Consider the following 21,266-nt stretch of genomic DNA (forward strand, 5'->3'; position numbering starts at 1 on the left):
AGCAAGGCATGCTCAAGGATACTGAAGAGAAAACTCTGGCAGAATCTCAAGTGTAAAATGAAGGGCAAACAAACAAAAAATTGTCATGGAAAGGGACTAAGTGTAAGAGACGTCTTAAATGAATTCAAAATGGCAACAACCTACAATCAAGGAGTCTAGAGTTATGGAAAAGTTTAAGCAATTAAAATGAAATGATAGCAAACCAAGCAGTTCTTATGGAATCCCAGAATGGTAGAGTTGGAAGGGACCACAAGGGTCTTCAAGTCCAACCCCCTGAATTCAGGACTCCTTTCCCCAATGTGGGGCTCAAACCGACTGAGCTATTGATTGCCTGTCCTGCAAGAAAAATGCTGCAGGTTGCCATGCACCTGTTCCTGACTCCAGCCAGTCAGCCATGCCCGCTTCCAAGACAGCCATTCCTTTCCGCAGGAATCCTTAACCAGGATCCCACAGGACGCCCACCATGGCGCTGGGCCACAGGTATCGCGTACCTAAGGTTCCTTTTTCTCAGAGACCAGCAACGTAACAACATCTAATAATTTTACCTCTTCCTCTGGGACAAATACAGCAGCAGCACTACTATCCAAGAAACAAGAATTTTGAAAAACAAGACAAACGTAACCATTTCTAAAAAGGTCAGCCTTTGGCAGCCGGTACTCACCAAATGGAAAAGTTTGAAGAAGTCTGTGTTGGCGTACAAAGAGTCTTCGACCTTCTGCAGGTCCTCCTGGGAAAGGGCACACATTGCCTGGTGCACAGCTTGGAAGCCCCCTGGACTGCTGAAGATAATGAAGCGATTCAGCAGGGCCCGGCTGCAGGCAATATCTTTCAGAGTCAACTCTGGGACGCCAAAGGCAAACTGTAGGCAAAAGACAAACCATACGTATTCTTTATCAATGTGGAGAATCACTGTCAGTTCGCTTCAGTGCACAGCTCAGACCTTTATTTATTTGTGTTTGTTTTCAATACTTATATGCTGCCCAACAGCAAAAGTTCTTCAGGAGGTTCTGTATTGGGACCTGTGATTTGTTTGTTTTTTGCCCTTAAACCAGTGCCATTTTTCTAGGGGAAAAAAGTTGCCGGAACTCAGCATGAACACCTCCCTCATTCTCTTAGAATGGCAATGGCGCCCATCTGAGAACTGAGTTCCAGCGAATTCCAGTTGGGGAAAAAAAGCCCTGCTCTAAACGATATGGATTTAGGAGTGGATGGTGAGGTGGCCAGGTTTGCCGACTATACTAAATTGTTCAGGGCCATCAAAACAAAAAGAGATTGTGAAGAGCTCCAAAAGAACCTCTTCAAACTGAGCAAATGGGTGGGAAAATGGCAGATGCAATTCAATGTAAGCATGTGTTGCATGTTGAGGCAAAAACAAAGTAAAATGATTTCACATATAAGCTCATGGGGTTTGAACTGGCATTGACGGACAAGGAATGAGGCCTTGGGGTTGTGGTGGATAGCTTGATGAGGACCCAGTGTGTGGCAGCTGTGAAAAAGGCAAATTCCATGCCTGGAATCATTAGGAGAAGAACTGAGAATAAAACTGCCAATTTCATAATGCCATTATACAATGTGGTGTATAATGTGGTGTGACCACATTTGGAATACTGTGTGCAGTTCTGGCCACTCCTCACCTCAAAAAGGATATTGCAGTGTTGGAAAGGGCTCAGAATGGCCCTTTGAACAAAATGATTGAGGGGGTGCAGCAACTCTACTATAAAGAAAGGTTGGAACTTTTTAGTTTATATACAAAAGACAAGTAGGAGTCCGAGTGATAGAATTTATAAAAATTATTCATGGCATTGAGAAATCTGCTCCACTTCCCAGTGGGGAGGACTTGCAGTGGATCACATGACCACCCACTCCCCTCCGGGGGAGGAGATGAAGTCCCTCATCACCCGGAGGTCCCAGCCGCATCACAGATCCAGCCAGCCTATACGCTGGCTGGGTGTGTGTGGCTGGAACCCATTTAAACCAGGGCACGAGCCAGAGAACTTCCTTCTGGTGCGCTTCCTTGATCTCCTGCCCACCCTCCCTATTTTCAGGTTCTCAACATTGGCCTTGCTATGGACCTCGGTTGGTCGCCATTGAGGAGCCTGGTAGAAATTTTTCCACTTGGCAAATTGGCACCAGCCACTTGGTTTTCGCCTACCTCATAGCAATCGTCACAACTTTGTAAGGTTTGGTGGTTAGGCATTGGTTGATCTTATGATGGGGAGGGGAGGTGTGGCCATCACCTGTCCCTCCAAGCTAAAGGGTATTCCGTTAAAGGAATCCGGGAGTGTGGATCTTGTCCGAAGCCCGGGGCGGGGCTATGGCCATGCCACAACCCCGTCGGGAACCCAGGGGGAGCTCGAGCTGGTTTGCGCCAACGGGGCTCCCCCTACTGGTGGTTGACCCTTACAGGACTCCCTGCGTAGCATGCAGGAGTCAGATATAGTCAGGTCAATTCAACTGCCTAAGCCAATACCACTCACATTCTGTAACCAATAAAGTTGTGGCCTAAATTTGCCCAATAACATTAACCTAATATCTGTGTCCTTGTGTCTCATTCATCAACAAGGGGGTGGCCTCGGGGTCTCGACACGCAAAGTGCATGGATAACGTTTCATGAAACTGAATGTTTGAATATTCAGGACAGATAAAACAATGTTCTTCTTAATGCAGTGCATAGTTAAACTATGGAACTCACTCACACGGGAGTCAGTAATGGCCATCAACCTAGATGGCTTTCAAAGAGGATTAGGCAAATTCATGGAGGAGAAGACTGTCGAAAGCTACTAGCCATGATGGCTTTTGCTCTGCCTCCACAGTTGGAGGCAGTAATGCTTCTTAATACCAATTCTTTAGGAACCACAGGAGGGGAGAACATTCTTGTGCTTGAATTCTGCTTGTGGGTTTCCCACAGATATCTGGTTGGCCACTGTGGTAACAGGAGGCTGGAGTAGATGGGCCATTGGCTTTATGCAGCAGGCTCTTATGTATGTTTACAAGTAAAAATAGAACAAAAACCTTAAGTACAATATGAAAATAAGCCTAAAACAGAATAAAAACAGCAGCAGAGGGCTGTGCACACACACATTAGCTGCAATCCATATCTAATCCTGTAGTTTCTTAGGAAATGCAGTGTTTTGATACATTTACACACCCACCCCAAAAGCCTTTAAACCAAAACGAGGGGGGGGGGACAACGTAGCTACCATTTAAGCCAATAATGTGCACGCAGTCTGAGAATGACCTACCTGTTGTTAAGGCCTGTACAATGGTACTAAAAATACATTTCAGATTAAGAAGCTTGGGAAAATAAAAGGGTATGGCACCTGGTCCCCCGCCTAAATGATTACTGCAGCCGGTATAAATTATGTAGAATAGCAAACACTGCAGGATAAATGGTGCATAATAAAATAAATGATGCAAGCATGCATAATTTTCAGTGTCCGTACAGGTCATAGACTATTGCTGCAGAATTTGTATTACTTTTGGCTAAGATTTATTATTATTTTTAATGCGTAATTTGGATGAAACCCAAGCGGCTATCTTTTAGATTGCTGGGGGTGGGGGGTGGGGGCGGAATGGCACTAACGATTATTGTTTTACTGTTGGTTTTTCTCTATGATGTTTTTATTTTCTGAAATAATTTGCAGCTGCTGTGATCTGCCACAAATACACTTTGGTGTAGAACAGCAGGAAAAAAAGCACTGAGATCAATAATAAATAACATCTGTGTTCCCCATGATGGATGGGCCAAGGACATCAGAAAACAACCTTGTGTTAAGACACAGAAATGAAAACAAGATTATACATCGGCTTACTGAAATTAACCACAAGCTCCTAAGATGTCCTTTATGTGCAGAAGCTTCATTAAACAGAGGCCCAATTCAGAAAATCTCCCAGAAGAGCAGAGTTAGAAAAACATTACACCTCTCCATATAGTTTTCCTGGTAGTTCTGACTACAGCCAACCTCCCCCCCCCCCCACACACACCATTTTTTCTTCTGGGAGCCAAAAGCTGCCTGTTATCTGCCCTGCAGCCTGAAAGCAGCAGTTGAGAAATACATTCCAGTAATTTTATCAGCGTGCCATTGTTCACCGAGCACTTTCGAGATGAGGAACAAAATATTTTCTCAGTTAGGTGGCCTCTAGATTAGGTTTAGCTTTCATGAGCAAGTGTGTGTCATTTCCTGCACTCCCAGGGTGCTGTGAGGTCAGCGCTTCAGCTGTGCTCAACGCTTTGCAGAGAAAAGAAGTTCAAATGCTCATAAACAGGCCTTAGTTTGACCAGCATCCTCTTTTCATTCTCCAGAATGGCATTTAAACAGGGGGAGGTGGACAGGATATATGATTAACAGTGGCAAAGCAGCATCAAAGCACCCCATGGTAATGACATCCGTTCACAAAGGGCAGCTCCAAGAGTAGCTTCTGGTCAACTGGAAACAGGAAGTTGCTTTGTAACTAGAAATGTGCACTGTACGTTTAAGATACGTTTCCAGATGAACACCAGGCAGTCTTAAAAATTGAATTGTGGATGGCATGGCTTTGCTGCTACAGAATGGGGGTGGAGGCGGGAATATAGGACTGAATGACGGCATGCTCCCTCTTACATGAAAAACACTGCACAAAGAAAGCTAGGCATCAGGGAGAAAGGTTCTAGCCTACCCGCACCCCTGGCATACTAATTTTCTATCTTTGGGGATTTTCATGTGAGACTATTGAAACATACCACCTTCTCACCCCATCTTTAGACTACACTGCAGTCCATGAAAAGGTTTATTACGCGGATGGCTAACTGCATGTAGATGAGCCCTAAGAATCACAATGGAGATCTGCAGACCTGGGTCAGCAACCCAAGGGCCACTTTGACAAGGGAATGGGATGTAGGTTAATGTATATTCTGTATTAATGAGGGTTCACGCTCATTAGTGTGTACAAGCACACTCTAATAAATTATGATCAAGAACTCCACTTCACTATTCAGGTACTGAAATCCGTTTGATTTTTAGGCCATGTAAGATCACCACATTTAATTAAGCACCCTTACAAGAATACATGATGAGATGGCCAACATGCTATTCTTAGGAGAACTCAACTGTGGTTTCTTTAGTGGGGTGTTAAGACTGTCTTGCCATTGAACACACTGGTGTCTTGGTGATTTTCAACACCCATCAAAAGAAGACCGGTGAGTGCCCAAAGTCACCGACACAGGGCCCTGCAGAATTTGTTATTCGTTAAAATAAAAGAGTGGGAGAGATAGGAATTTATTTCACTGAAACCACTTGTGCTGGTAAAGACTGCTGGCTTTCACATCACATAGAACCTAACTTTTTTTCCAGGCTGTCAGGGGTAAAATAAATAAATGCTTTCTTCTGTGCAATTCAGAGAGCTGCCAGGGCGCTTCCTACAGCTCCGGTCAGAACCCAATCAGCTGAAAAATTCAGCGAATGATCATGCAAGCCACCTACAATTTTCAAAACCCCAAAGGAGTGAAAAGTGAAAAGCAAGCTCATTAATTCTATCTCCTGCTGGCCACAAACAGCCACACACATTTCCCAGATTTGGGCATTGTACAGCAAAAATGAAAAAAGGGGGAAATAAAGAAAAAGGGATTGTGCCCAGACAGCTGGAGTCCTTCCCTCCTTCTCCCTGCACTCTCACACGGTCAGAAAGGCTTTCGTTCCAGAGATCTGATTCAGCCGGCTTCATTCATAAGCACAACATTCTTCTCACAGCTCCCAAGCCACAAGGACAGAAGGGGGCAATGACAGCCTGGACTGAATCACACACAAACTATCTGTGAGGAGGAGATGCAGGGAGATAACCTGGGATTGCAATTTTCCACCAAAGGATTTTTTTTTTTTGGCCGAAGTGCTATTATTTTGGTGAGCATTCAAGACAGGAGATCTGTCATCCGAGGGTCCAGTCTATTCACCTGGAACAATGCCCTGACAATGCCCTTCCACCTCTGCCCCCGCTGACATCAGGAGTGGTGGATTTTCAACATTCCTCCAACATGGGCATTGGGGTCTCATTCACACTTCTATTGAGATAAAGTGATGCATAGACAACCACAGAGGGAGCCCAAGCCAGGTCTAGTCATAGATGAAAATTTCCTTACTGGGCATGTATCCATGACTGAGCATCAGCCTCTGCAGGCCTCAAAAGCAATAAAGGCAACTTTTGGTAATACTTGTGCCTTAGTCATGGATTGCTTTGGAAGAATGGCCAAGTATTATGTCTCATTACCAAACCAATGGTTAAAGATTTGCTGCAAAGCAGGATGTGAAACCAATAGGCTAGTTTAAGGTGGCCATGACTATATTCAAGCTAAGTCTATAGCTTTTAAGTTGCTCAGCAGCAGCTGCCATTTGAACTGCAGACTGAGCAGGCATACATGTCACCTACTGCTAAGATGCATTTTACTTTGTTTAAATTACAGCAATTATTTCTGCATTTGCATCCACACATATAAATTAGCATGTGCAAATTTTATACAAGCCTGTACCATCTCTTGTGGGGGACACAGTTCCTTTTTTTTGTGGCAATGCATTTCCTCTTAAATGATCACCTAGAAACTATTGTTTAAACAGCGTTTGCAAACCATAGCTTGCGTTCCCTGTGGCTGTGTAAACATCTGCTCTGACCAGCCACATGACTGAGGCATGGCTAAAACATTTTCTCCACCCACTCAGCTTGCACAGTGAAAAGCAGGTCTCTTACACACACCTTTTTGGGGGTGGGGGACAAAAATTGGCAAGATAAGCTAAACTTTATGGGCTTCTACTATACTTCTGGGATCCTAACCAGAACAGCAAATGGTTAGCACAAACCATGGTTAAACCTTAGAGCAGGCATCCCCAAACTGCGGCCCTCCAGATGTTTTGGCCTACAACTCCCATGATCCCTAGCTAACAGGACCAGTGGTCGGGGAAGATGGGAATTGTAGTCCAAAACATCTGGAGGGCCAAAGTTTGGGGATGCCTGCCTTAGAGTCAACTGATTTATTGGGTGGGCTCTTTTATTCTTGAGGCTACCTATAAAGTGAGATTGGCTGCTTTAGGGACAACATAATACAGTCCTACATATCTTATTAGAAACATTATCCTGCATGCCTTTTTTTGTTGCTGCCTGAAGCCTATAGGAGAAATACTGCTCCATGTACCACCTTTTTCCCAGATGACAGGAGTGATAATCAGGAACGGAGTCTTTTCCATTATGGCATCTGTATAGTTCACTTCCAACGAAGGCCCACCCAGGGTCCCTGTTCCTTCATTTTTGAGGACTGGTGAAGGTATTCTTACTCCAGAAGGCAATTCATTAATGATCGGTAGCTGTTCTTTGAAATTTATAACTTATTCTGCAGTATAAACCATTGCTGGCTGTCAGGATCATGGGAGCATAGGAAGCTGCCTTATACAGTCAGGCCACTGGTCCATCTAGCGCAGTATTTTCTATCCTGACTAGCAGAAGTGCTAAATGGGTTTCAGGTGGGTGTCCTTTGCAGCCCTACCTGGAGATGCCGAAGATTAAGCCTGGAAATTTCTGCATGCAAGGAAGATGCTCAACCACAGAGCCTTTCCCTTCAGAGCTTTTGTTTCTAGTTTTTTTTTTCATTCAAGGTGGTTGGCTTTTAATCAATTTCAATTGCTTTTAAAATTGTGTTATTTTATTGCCTCTCCATTACCTTAAGCACTTTTGGGTACTGACAGCAGAAAAATACTGTAAGAATATTTACATGCAAACAGAGCCTGTTTGCTGCAATATTTACAAGACTCACCTGTTCAGGTCTCACTTGAGCATTCATCAGGTGGTGAACCACCATGTCAGGAAGACGCACACCTTCACGCAGAAACTTAGTTAGGTTCTCCCCATTTTTCAGGATGTCCTGGATTCGTATGCCTCTTCCTGGGTGAAGAAGACAAAAAGGACGAGGGGCCTATTAAGAGTTGGTGCACCATTGTGGCTTTAAGAAAGCCAGTACTGTACAGTGGTTGAGCTAAAGCAAGAACCACAAACCCATTCCATGGCTTTAAGGAAACCACTGTTTCTGACTCTTGGGCCCACATCCAACTCCACTGGCATACCCCACAAGATTGTGGTAAAAAAATTGTGAGATAATGCATGCCAAGGGCCTTGAAGGCTGCGTAGACACTATACCTTTAAAGCACATTCAAAGCACACCCTCAAAGAATTCTGGGAACGGTAGTTTGTTAACGGTTGCTGGGAATTGTAACTCTGGGAAGGGTAAAACTACAGTGCCCAGAATTCTTTTGAGGGGAAAATGTGCTTTAAAGGCAAGGGGTTTTTTGAGCAGGAACTCGGAGTACACTGGGTTCCCTTACCTTTTAAAAATTAATTAATTTTATGTTTGGGGCAGGGGCTGAAATCAATATAACCAGGCATAGGCAAACTCGGCCCTCCAGATGTTTTGGGATTACAACTCCCATCATCCTTAGCTAACAGGACCAATGGTCAGGGATGATGGGAGTTGTAGTTCCAAAACATCTGTAGGGGCGAGTGTGCCTGTGCCTGATATACACCCAATGCCTGAGCCAAAAAATCTGTAATCAATAAAGTTGTGGCCGTTTCTATTCCAAATCATTGTCTGCTTGAGGTTATTAATCACATCTTACATTTAGGCACTGCCTGTGTGTGTGTTTGTGTCTCTGTATGTGTGTGTATGGCACTGCGACTCGGCCTGCAACAAACAAACAAACAACTCTCATGGTGAGCTCCCCCACCTCCCCCCCCGAAAATATTGCCTATTATAATATTATTTAAAGAAGTTACAACTGAGAAGTTACAACTGAGGAGTTGAGACATACACAGAACAAAAGTAATCGAGATAGAGATTAATTTCCCAGAGCTGTTGCTCTATTCCTCTGCCTGCATTAAATATCAGCTTTGTCTAAAAACACTAGTACTCGAACTCATGGGGTTGGGTCCCCTTGGGAGAAAGTGGAACACCCGAAAACGGAGATAAGATGCTGAGACAGGCTTTCTTCTCCCCATCAGCCAAGGCGTGGGTGACACACGCCCTCTAGCAGAGGATCAACACTGAATCATGTGAGGCTTGTGCGGCTGACAGCTCCCTCAATTGCGCCATCATTCTCAGCCAAATGTGGAAGAAACATCCGCTTTGTTCCAACAGTGCTTCCTGATATGCTGTTTTAGGAAGTGGCAGAAACGTTTTGCTCTATTCCGTTGCCTAATGGCAATGCGGGCCCTATCCACATCGAGATCGCTGCACAGCAGGAACCATGTGAGAATTGCTACACACTCATACTAGGCAGTACTGGATTTGGAGAGAGGCAGGAGGTAGAGTAAGTTTGAAATGGAGGGCAGGGGGTGAACTTAAGAAGTTTGGGAAATACTGGCCTAAAAGAAGTGCATTCATTTGAAAACAAACAGCGTTTAAGACTCTTTATTTTATTTTTAAAAAGGTGCCTGAATGTGAAATGACAGTTGTATTGCACATTACACAAGAGACTTGGCATTTGGACCACACTTGTTTATTTTTCTGAATGTTGAATGGGGTTGGCGTGCTCATAAAATGCAGACCTGGGATTTCAAAGAATGGAGAAAAGTTCCCCCCTAAAAAGGCCTGGAGTGTGGCCCTGGAACTGTGAGCTTCAAAGCTCTTGAGTGTTTTGTAGTTTGGTCTCTCTCTCTCTCTCTCTCTCTCTCTCTCTCTCTCTCTCTCTCTCTCTCTCTCTGTGTGTGTGTGTGTGTGTGTGTGTGGTTTCCCGCCCAGTCACTTACTCAAGGAGAAATGGTTTTGTAATCTCTTTCTTCAGTTCACCTCCCAAAGACCTGCGGCCTTGTAGGGAGTCCCGAATTCCTCCAATTAGTTTCTCATGACCAGGGCTGGATTAATCATTATGCTAAGTAAACTACAGAGTAGACTTCTCCCAATCAAGCAGGAGAACCTGCTGTGGCCTAATTTTCTAGGAGCTTTCCTAGGAGCCTACTCCTTGCAATTCTTCAAAAACCTGCAAAAAATGCTCAGAATATCTGCATCTGCTCTCTCATCAGAGTGGACAGAGGTAAGCGGCCACAATCTCTGACAGAACTGAAAGAATAGTAAGAATCCGTTTGCACATTCATATTCACCATTGATCATAAGCCTGCAAGTGGGCCAACAACCTCTTTAACAAGAAAAGCATGTCCTTAGGCAGCGGTCCCAAAACTAAGGCCCGTGGGCCGGATGTGGCCCAATCACCTTCTAAATCCGGCCCACGGACGGTCTGGGAATCAACATGTCTTTACATGAGTAGAATGTGTGCTTTTATTTAAAATGCATCTCTTGGTTATTTGTGGGGCATAGGAATTCGTTCATTTTTTCCCCCAAAATATGTTCCCCCCCCCCAAGGTCTGAGGGACAGTGGAGCAGCCCCCTGCTGAAAATGTTTGCTGACCCCTGTCCTTAGGGAACGGTTGACCAGACATGGACTTGGTGCTGGTGCTCAACCAACTCATGAAGGCCTACGCAATTTGTGACCCACCAAGCAGAATGCAGCTCACCAGCTTAACTTACCCAGGGGCAAAACTAGGCTTTATTTCAGCTGGGTCAAAGACCCAGTTTGTCACACCCTGGATGCACAATTGCTTATACGCATACATACACAAAGGCTGGGAGCCTCAGTGGCTCCCCTCTGGAGGCTTCATCTGGGGCAAAAACACCCAGCTAGCTCCCCACCCTCCGGTGGCTACAACACTGAACTACCTACCCTTTTTTGCAGTCCCTGCAGGCAGCATAACGGTGAGGCTTGCCAAGTGCTCTTTGGCTTGATGAGTTACAATGGGGTCTCCTGTAACCTGCAATGTGACAGCGTGCTGTAGAGTTGTCAGGACTTGATGTGTCACTGACTCAGAAAATCTAACTTGTGGATGAAGGCTGCAATCCAGTGCAACTGGGATGGGGAGCCTGCAGCCCTCCAGACTTCAGTGCCCATCAACCACAGCTAGCATAGCCAAAGTCAGATATCATGGGAGTTGTAGTTGGAGAGCTGGAGAGCCTCAATTTCCCCATCCCTGCTACACACATACACACCAACCTAAGCCCAATAGCCATGTATAGAATTGAACTGAAAAGAAATTACTGTGTCTATTGACCAAATAAGTGAATGGATTACTGCTGTATTTGCACAAGCTTTGGAGCAGAGTTCATGTTGGCACAGATGAAGCCAAGTGGAAGGGTCTCAGGTTAAGAGCACAAAGGGCCAGGAATTGTAGGAAGTGTGGCTCAAAAGCACTGGGGGGACCAGACTTCCCACCACTGACCAAGAGGCAAAGTCAAGCCCAAGTGAAAATCTGAGCCCACGTGAATTGTGGAAGCTGGGAGCTGAGACAGGCAGGATATAATAGCAGATGAGAAGGGAGAAGGGAAGCAGCAGAGACCAGAGGCACCTGGAGTGAAGGATTGGGAGTCCCATTGCTGTGTCACTGGCAAAAACTGCGGGTTAATCAAGCTGAAAATGTGTGGCCACTGCTTATCTTCTGAGCAAGGAAATAGTTAACGGCTTTTCTACAAATGACAGAGAACTATTATTACCTGCAATCCTTTCAGGATTTGTCCTCAAGGTTTCCATAAACTGGGTCATGGAGCGTAGTTCTTCCCAGAGTCGGCCCAGTTCTGTTGCGTGTGCATTCAGCAATAGTTCTTGAGCATCTTTGTACACTCTTGCTAAACTGAAGGAGGTGGGGGAGCAGGAGGAGGAGAAAGGCTGCTTAGCATGGATTGCTACATTTCCCAAAGGAGGTCCCCATATCATGGCGGCAGGCAGCATTGCTGGGCACATGTGCGGAGAAAGTAATCACAGCAGCCAGTTGCCTTTCCCACCAGACTGGAGCCCTCCAACCTGCGGGTGGGCTGTGCTACGCCTTTCTACTTAAGCCCACCAACAGGGCTATGGGAAAAAATGAGGACAAGATAGTACCCCCTCCTTACATTTACAAGCAGGGTGACTGGACAAGCAATTGACTCTTAACTTCAACCCTGGTGATGGGGCTGTGTCCTTCACCTGACCCCATTACTATGATGGTCCCATCCACACCATAAAATCAAAAGAGATTAAAACCACATTCTCCACCAGCCCCAAAGAATCCTGGGGACAGAGCTACAGTCTCAACACCCTTAACAAACTACAGTTCCCAGGATCCTTTGGGGGAGGCCATGTGATTTAAAGGTATGCTGTGTGTGTGTGTGTGTGTGTGTGTGTGTGTGTGTGTGTGTGTGTAACCTGCCCTTCGTCTAAATCACAGAGTGGGCAGCAACAATATTTAAAGTCACTGATTAAATATTTAAAGTCACTGATAAAAAAAAGCAATAAGAGAAATAAGCCTATGTCACATGAGTTCTACCTAGCCTCCTATTTACCAGTTTTTGCACAACACAAAATTGGGCCACACTTTGTGAGCTCATCAGGGGGTTGTTTTTCATGCAGTCCTATATCAGAGGCAACGTTGGGGAGCACAGAAACACAGGAAGGTGCCTTATACAGAATCAGAGCATTTGGCTCATCTAGCTAAGTGCTCCAGGGTTTTAGGCAGGGGACATTCTCTGTCTAATGTTGGGGTTCATAGTTAATTGGTCCATTCCCCTGGAGATGCTGAAGATTGAACCACCAGGAACTTTCTGCAAACGCACTACCACTGAGTTACGGCCCTCAGCTACAATTTCTCAGTAGAACATGGAAGCCTATAATATGGGCAGATTTCTCCCCATCCCCAAGACACAAGAGACACTGTCAGCTTACATAGAATTATTGTAGTTTGATACGACACCTGGAGACTCTCCACGGGTCGGGCTTTTGAAGCAAGGATTGTTCATGTTACAGAAGATGCCCTGTAGCCACGGCAGAGTTCCTGCAGAGGGCATCGCCTTGTTTGGGAAGTGACCTTGATATAAGAAACAAAAAGGGAGGAAATAAACATAGCTAAAACCGCTTACATACATACTAACCAACTGAGCTTGAGCTATCTGGTAGCATATTAGATTAAGGCATATCAGTATTATTAAAAGGTTAATTAGAAGAGCATGACCTTCCCCAACACAGGCCCCTCCAGATGTTTTGGACCAGGCACAGGCAAACTCAGCCCTCCAGATGTTTTGGGACTACAACTCCCATCTTTCCTGACCACTGGTCCTGTTAGCTAGGGATGATGGGAGTTGTAGTCCCAAAACATCTGGAGAGCCGAGTTTGCCTATGCCTGTTCCGGACAATTTCCATCGACTCACTATATTAACTGGGGCTGATGGGAATTGTAGCCCAACACATCTGGAAGGCACCAAGTTGGGGAAGGCTGACCTAGCATTCTTTTATTTATGCATTTATTTATTTAATATATACCCTGCCCCTCCTCTCAAAGGAGCTCATTCTGTGATCACCACCACCACTTAATTCCTGCACATGATAAGCTAGCATGCCAGAGCTAAAGTTTCTGATATGTGCTGTCTCTATAAGCTTGGTGTCTATTTTTGAAGGAGGGGATTTTTCAAAATATGGAGTTCCACACTTACACTCTGAAGCAGGACAGATCAGGCACAATTCTGTGGCATGCTTTTCCTACACATATGAATTTATTTTAACGCAAACGTCAATAAAATTATAGTGAGTGCCCCTTTCATTTCAGCAGGAGCATAGTAAAGTCAATGCTGTACGGTTCTTGGAGCCAAAATGGATTTTGGTGGGAGGGAAAATATTCCAGTGCTTTTCTACATTGTGTTTGATTGCAAAAGTTCAGATTTATATTCTCTAAAGTCTGAATATCTTTGCTTACCATTACCAATTATGAATTCTGTTTGATTTAGGAACTTTGGGGTGGGGGGAGGCATAAAATTTGGTAAGTTGGTATTTAACATTGCTACCTTAACAGCAAGGCAAGATTTAAGTTACTAAAAAGTATTCTGCAAAGTGAAATTTGAAAAGATTTCAAACGCATAAGTGCAAGCTAGAAATGTGTGCAAAACTTCATTTCAGCTCCAGTGGTTTGGAAAATCTTAGCTTTTGAAATGACTAAAGATCTAGACAACACAAATAAGAATACAATGCTTAGGGGGAAGAGTGCTTTCTCTAGAATAGGGAAGTTTTTAATGTCTAATGTTTTATTGTATTTTTAAAATTTTGTTGGAAGCCGTCCAGAGTGGCTAAGGAAACTCAGCCAGATGGGCGGGGTATAAATAATAAATGTATTATTATTATTATTATTATTATTATTATTATTATTATTATTACCTTCCACAAATAGTACATGGTTAAAAAACCAGATTGATATCTCCTCCCCTTTGATAACAAACCAGACTGCATGGTCAAAAACAATAGTCTGGTTAGCAAGCTCAGCTGGCATGTACCGTACTTTGTGCCAATTATGTGGAAGGGAACCCTTTCAGGTGCAAAGAGATGCAGTGACGAGGGTAAAACCACAACAGTAGATTAAATGGGCAGAAAGGGACAAGTATAGGAGTCCAGGGCAAGATGATTCATCCACCTTAATCCCCTAGACCTAGTGTATAGGTGCTTTATTATGGGAGAGCTAGCGAAGTATGTAATTACTTCCATCAGCAAAGCTCAAAAACATTATATCATGCCCATTATACTTTCTAGTAAATATTTGCTATCAAGGCCCAAGCTACAGGCCATGGGAAGATTGAAAGGCTCTATCAACCTCTGTTTCCCCAGTAACAGACAGGCGATGGTAGGGAATCAGAGCAAGCACGGGGCAAATCAAATGCCATCCCAATGATGCCACCTAACATGTTCTTTCAACATGCACAGTGCTGGGGAGCTCCAGGTTGGTGGCACTCAACCCTGTCCCCACAACATGCAGGACTGGCTCAAGACAAACGTTGCTGTATCTGCTTCCTTGCTTACCAGCAGGTAAAACAAGACCCAACTTGTTAGCATGTAACAGAAACCTAGGCCACTTTGATTTACTCAAAGCCTAAGCGAGGAGCGTTGCATGCCAAAAGTTGTTTCCATTACTGATTATGCTCTTACATTCATGTTGGCGGTAGAGTGGGTTGGCGCTCCTCAGCCAGACAAGGATAAGAAACAAGGACATAGGCCACACAAGTTCAACCAGAAGACGAAGCTAGGGGGAAAATGTTGGATGAGTTAATGATGCAATCTGAAGACATTGTGACTTTCACCAATCACAGAAGAGTCTGATAAAACATGACTCTGCAATCCCACTATACAATAAAGCATTAATATGTGGCTGCTTGCAGCTCCTTGGCTCCTACCTAGGTCTTTTTGCTGGTACACTGAGCTAAGTTAAGACAAGGTTTGGGCTTAGCATGTTGTCTGAACCCAGACTCATGGATAAGCTCTCTCTGCAGACTAACCATAAGCTGTAACCAAGGTTTGGTTTTGGTTATAGCTTATATTTATTGTGGAGAGAGCTTAACCACAAACCAGGGTTTAGATGACATGCTAAACCTGGCTCAGATCAGCATGGTGTAACAGCAAAAAGGTCTGGGAAAGAACAAAGCAGCTGCAAGATCCACTCTGGAAGACTGGACACTTGCACTAAGTGATGGTTTCGCTTAGCTTGATGGGAGAACAAAGTCTATGAGACAGCTGGAAATGCTGTTCAATAGCTCAGTCTTGAGTGACAGACCAATCCATGACACTGGAGGCTGCTCCATTAGGACAGATGGGATAGTGCTCCATGAAACTCAGTCTTGATTCCTTCAAGCCCATCTCCCTTCTTACATATAACCAGTGCCTCTCCTTTGTCTTGGTTTTGCCATTGTAGATGTCAAAAGAAAGGAGGATGGGGACAAAAGGTAGAATGGCTTGGCCATGCCTGTCATGGGCTCTGGCTCAACTTCTCACTGGCTCTGGCTCAAGCTACTGTTGGATTGCCTTCTGCCCCATCAATAAGCACCAGCCACCACGGACCCTTGGAATTATAAAACCATTGTGAAAAATACAGGTAGATTCATTATGATGGCTCTTCACAAGCTTCATAATAAATTTTAAGTATACACCTAAAATATAAAACATGAATGGGAGAAACTGGCTGCTGAAAACATGCATATCTCTACAGGGTCACTCATGTTTGTCACTGTATAATGCACAAGATGGCCCTCCATACATCATCACAAAAAGCAGAAATGGCTTTGAGAAGGGCTTTAGCTTACAGCATCCACTTTGCATGCAGAAGGTTTCAGGTTCAATCCCTGTCATCTTTAGGTAGACTGAACAAACTCGTACGTAGTTTGAAACATTGGAAAGCTACTGACAGTGATTTGACAAGATGGATGGATGACCTGACTATAGGTATCATTGATATACGTTTCCTAGCTTCCTACTGTAATATAAAGATGAGAATTTTACCTGCATTTGAAAACTTAGTGTGGAATTTACTATTTTCAATTGCTCATACACAAACTGCATATTGCTTAAAATGTGTAGCTTCTGCCACCCTACCTTCCTACTCTGAGTCACTAGATAAAAGATAGTTAAAGCAGATGAACGATTTGTTGCCCTCATGGTTATGGTTTTCCCAGCCCATCTCTACATCACTGGTTACTGCCTGTGTAGGGTGTGTGCAATGACTTCACACCACTATTCAATTACTGGAAAACATGATCTTATGACACACCGGAAAAGGATGTGCTCTGCATTCCAAGCACTAGCTTGTCAAAGTACAGATGCCTTTCTCACCAGCTTTATATATGTTGAGTTAAGCAAATTCATATTATATTTGCTCACATGTTGATAAGGATGCAGGTGTATAAGCTTTTAGAGCTATACTGGCCTTACATAATCATTTCACCCCCTCATTCTTGAATATTAAAAAGGTTATTATGTTAAGACTAGTCCATTAAGGGTTAGAAGACAAATGAATATTCCACAAAAAGAAAAAAATACTGCAGTGTTTGTCTTTGAATAAAACTAGACATGACACTGAATGTGTGAATGTAGCTGGATCTCACTACAGTTATTTTTGCTCCAGTCAACTCCTGGTTAGACTACTGAAATCTGCTCTGCATGGGACTGCCCTTGAGGCATCCAGAAACTGCAACATGCTGCCGCAAGGTTCTTAACTGGAATAAGGAATTCAGAACATAGTATGCCCATTTTTTGTCTAATCTATATTGTTGCCAACATGGTTTGTTTCTGGTGCTGGTTTTAACCTTTCAAACCCTAATTGACCCAGATATCTTACGGAGCACCCTATGTTTGTCCCCACATGTAGCCTTGCTCCAGATCTGTCTATCTATGTGGAAAGCAGTCACAAGGATCAGGGCCTTCTTCTGGTGGCATCCATCTTGTCAAATGGCATTCCAGGCGAGAGTCACCAAGCTCTGACGCTGAATGGTTTTAAGTGTCTGTTTAAGATCTATTTCTAAAAGAAAGCTTTTAGCTGACTATTTTGTCTTATTGAAGTTGTTCCTTGCCAACATTTTTATTGCCGTTTTATGAACTTTGGGTCTTGCTGTTTGTGGAATTTTTGTAAAATTGGGTCAAGTGCTGTTTCATTAAGACTTCTCCAATGTGTTATTGGTGTGCTTTTGCCTTATACATCATTATATATTCTATTATTTTAAGCAGCAAGGTAAAAGAAAAGAAATGTTCACATTATTTCTTACATGGAAAGAAGCCACAAAGTAGTTTGAGGGAATTAATACACAAAGCTGCCAAGATATTTGGCGAACCATATATTTTCCTCCCCTCCGACAAATAAATGATCATTATTCATGCTGGGGTTATCTTGCTACACTGAATACCCACTAATTACCATCCTATGAGTTCCTTAACCACAACACTGAAAAGTTAGACCAGGCCTTGACAAACAAACCACAGTGTACAACAGGGTTACAATGCCACTGATGTGCTGCCATACATGGCTGGTGGGTGGTGAGGTGAGCTGTCCTAGAATCATGGCCACCTGTCCACATTACTAGAGAGCAAATCTGTGATCTTCTGGATGCAAAGTGTAAACTCCACCACTGAGCTATGGCCCTTTTGCTGTGGATGAAAATCTGGTGGGTTGGCCTAAGGTCTAAGATGCAGCCTCATCCAAGGCATTCTTACACAGAAGTATTTCCTACATAGGCTTAAATCCTATGCATACTTACACGTTCAGCCCAACAGAATTTAGTAGCAATTATTTCCAAGTGCCCATCATATCAATAGCATAAGTATGCACTAGGGTTCTCTTCAATTCAAAACACACTTATTAAGGAGTAGGGCCCATTTAAGAACGTGGGGCTTACTCCCTAGTAATCATGGCAAAAGACTGTGCTGTTAGCCACTGTTTTAAGAACTAGTCAATTCCTGCTGTCATGCTCAGTGAACTTAACAACAATCCTATTATTATTATTATTATTATTATTATTATTATTATTATTATTATTATTTGCACTTCACTTCAAACTATGATGAGATGGGCCCATCAAGTCTCACACATAAATCAGATCTATTTATTTTTTTAAATTGCAGCAATGTTTGCCCGAGGCTTTCTAATCTCCTGCACTCCACCCCCTGGAAATGCCTCAGCAAGTGTTTTGAGTTTGGGGGCTTTGAATGAAAGGACCCAGATGTTCTAACTGGAGACAGAAATCCTTCTTCCCGATGCCTCAGGATGAAAAAAAACAAAAGAGCAGTGTTTCAAATTGCCCCATTCAAAATCACTTCCTCTTCGCTGTGTTTCTCACGTACAGTAATTGGAATGCCCTTATATAATATAAACCTTGGAGGCTCTGGCGCTGTGAAAGGTGCTCTGAGCTTTCCCGCCTGATTCAGCAAAATGCCAGAACCCAGTGATTTTTCTGGATCAGATCCAGTATCTTAAAACATCTCAAGACACACAAAAAAGGTCATCTTGATGAAAAAATAAGGTCAAGGCCCGGAATTTGAAATGTTCTTTTGGAAGAGGGGAAAGGAGGGAGGTTAACAGCTTGAGGCTTCTTAGAAATTCTGCTTGTCAATGCTTTCCACACTGTATCACCAGGAAGCATGATCAGAAATCCTGAGCAGTCTTTACAAGAAAAAAGAAAAGATGGCTCCCTCCCTTCTACATTTTTCAAGTTTCAACTTTGTTAAATATATATATATATATAAAGGTTCATCCATGCCTTCCAAGCCCGTACCCCAGCCCGCTAAATGCCACTCCACAAAATCATAAATCTTTGGTTTAAGATCTCACTAAGCTTGAGACTAAACAATACTAGAAACAATCATTTTGCAGAACTCTAAGCTGCTGTTGGACCCCACTATTAAATGTGTGTTGAGGCCTAAATGAAATTTTGCATGGGAGAGCCATTTTTGCAGAGATGGGCAGAAAGTAGGTGACATCAGCTCTCTGTGTGATTTGTAAGAGATCACAGAATAATAAGAGTTGGAAGGGGCCATGAGTCCCAACTCCCTGCAATGGAGGAATCTTTTATCCAATGTGGGGCTCGAACTCATGACCCTGAGATTAACAGTCTCATGCTCTACTGGCTGAGCCACCTCAGCTGAAGCACCAAGGATTTCTGATGTGCTGTTTTTTAAATGACAGCAGCAACCTTTTCTTTCTATCTTTCCAATTAGGCTGCTGAAACGAAGAACTGTTTTGGGGAGCAGAGGGTGACTAGGAAAGGATCAGTTCTGGTACTGAAATCAAATTCCTGAGCATCTGTTCTGCTAACTTAATTGCAGGCCCTTTCCAAAATAGCCAAGTTTATTGGACATGTGGAGCCGACATACTGAGCCAGAACCTGCACCACCTAGTCCAGGACTGCTCTGCTCTGGCCCTGAGAGCTGCTCCAAGGTCTCAAACAGAGGTCTTTCCAAGCCCTGCTATTTAAGAGCTGTTGAAATTGGTGATGCCAGGGAATGGCTGAATCCGGAATCTGCTATATGTAAAGCAGAGATGGGAAACTTATGGCCCTACGGATGTTGTTGGACTCCCAAGAATAATGGGAGCTGAAGTCTAACAGTATCTGAGAGAAGGGGGGCACAGGAACCCCATCTCTGACGTAAGGCATGTATTTGCTATAAAGTGAACCTCCTTTTAACCCTGGCCTTCCTAGTTTCCTGACAACACCAGCTGTGGGAAGCTCATTATTAGCTGATCGCTCTCAATGGGGATCTGGATGCACATAAAATAATGCCTATAGCTCAGTGACTCCCAAACATTTCTCCCCATGGACCACTTGGAAGTTGCTGAGATTCAATGTGAGGGATCGAATATCTCTCTCACCCCGCCCCCGGTCTTCAGTTACAAATCAATCACAAACACACTGCAGGCCCTCTAAATTAAAATTGTGGACCACCGGTGGTCTGGACCACTGGTGGTCCACATACACCAGTATGGGAACCCCTAAGCTAGCTAGCTCAGTGCTCAGGTGAACACTGTGATGTGGACAGATGTGGTGCATGATTGCACATGCTGTCCCTGTGTGTGTGAATTTCCCTTTCTGGAACAGGGCACATTTGTCTACATTTGCAGTTGAGGGTTCTGTAATTTAGCCCACAGTCTCACAGGATGCCTGCTTTCGAGTTGAGGCACTTTTGTAACAAGTTCCTGACCTTTGAAGAACCAAAGCACAAGAAAAGATTTCAAGTATTTTGGACATTTGAACATTTGCTTCCTGTCCATCCTGTCCAGCAAAAGTCCATTTATTTATATCTTCACAGTACTGTGTGCCACTAGATTCTCATGTAAGCATAGCTGGACCTGAAGGGGAAGTGAATCCTAGTCACCACCTCCTCTGTTGGTGGGGGCTGGTATTCTTCCTCATTGAGACTTTTAGTGACAAAACAGTCCAGTATGTCAAGTTTGTTGTTGTCAGAAAACTCAGTACCATGAACCTGATTCTAAAATGTACTTCGTAAAAATATTCCAGGAACAGAATGGATTAACTAACTCAGCACATCTCAGCAAAAGCCCTGAGCAAATGAACTGAATTTCCCAAAATGATTTTAATTTATCTTGAGCAAATTAACTGCATTTTCTCAAACTAATCTCAGCCTCTCTCTCCTTCCCTCTGGCTTACCTTCTGCCTTTTTCTCAGTATCCAGTTTTTCCATAGCAGAAGCCTGACCTGTCTGAGGAAACTCATTCTTCTTATGCACTGGCAGCATCCCAGACTTGGAGAATAGAAATATTTTGCTGTTATCTTCTTGCAGACAGCTGAATCCTGAAAAAGAAGTGAGCTTATAAGCAGATGTTCCTGAATGGCTGCAGGACTGCAGGCTGGGTTTCATTTTGTTTTGTCAAACTCAGCTATGAACCAAACTCCAGCTGAGCCAGAAGTTGGAAGCTGAAGATCA

The 21,266-nt window shown here is 43.7% G+C and overlaps 1 protein-coding gene across 1 annotated transcript in view; it reads right to left on the minus strand.

Moving 5' to 3' along the window:
- ABCA4 (ATP binding cassette subfamily A member 4) overlaps nucleotides 1-21,055 on the minus strand; it is a 97,171-nt gene extending 76,116 nt beyond the window's left edge. The window contains exons 1-6 of the mRNA XM_060277455.1: nucleotides 20,990-21,055; nucleotides 14,994-15,087; nucleotides 12,753-12,894; nucleotides 11,549-11,685; nucleotides 7,772-7,899; nucleotides 662-859 (exon numbers count right to left, since the gene is read on the minus strand). Coding sequence (XP_060133438.1) covers nucleotides 662-859; nucleotides 7,772-7,899; nucleotides 11,549-11,685; nucleotides 12,753-12,894; nucleotides 14,994-15,087; nucleotides 20,990-21,055 — 765 coding nt within the window. The remainder of the gene's footprint in view (nucleotides 1-661; nucleotides 860-7,771; nucleotides 7,900-11,548; nucleotides 11,686-12,752; nucleotides 12,895-14,993; nucleotides 15,088-20,989) is intronic.
- Between the last annotated feature and the right edge of the window lie 211 nt (nucleotides 21,056-21,266).

Source organism: Zootoca vivipara, chromosome 7 (genome assembly GCF_963506605.1).
Source record: "Zootoca vivipara chromosome 7, rZooViv1.1, whole genome shotgun sequence".
In the NCBI taxonomy this organism is placed as follows: domain Eukaryota; kingdom Metazoa; phylum Chordata; class Lepidosauria; order Squamata; family Lacertidae; genus Zootoca; species Zootoca vivipara.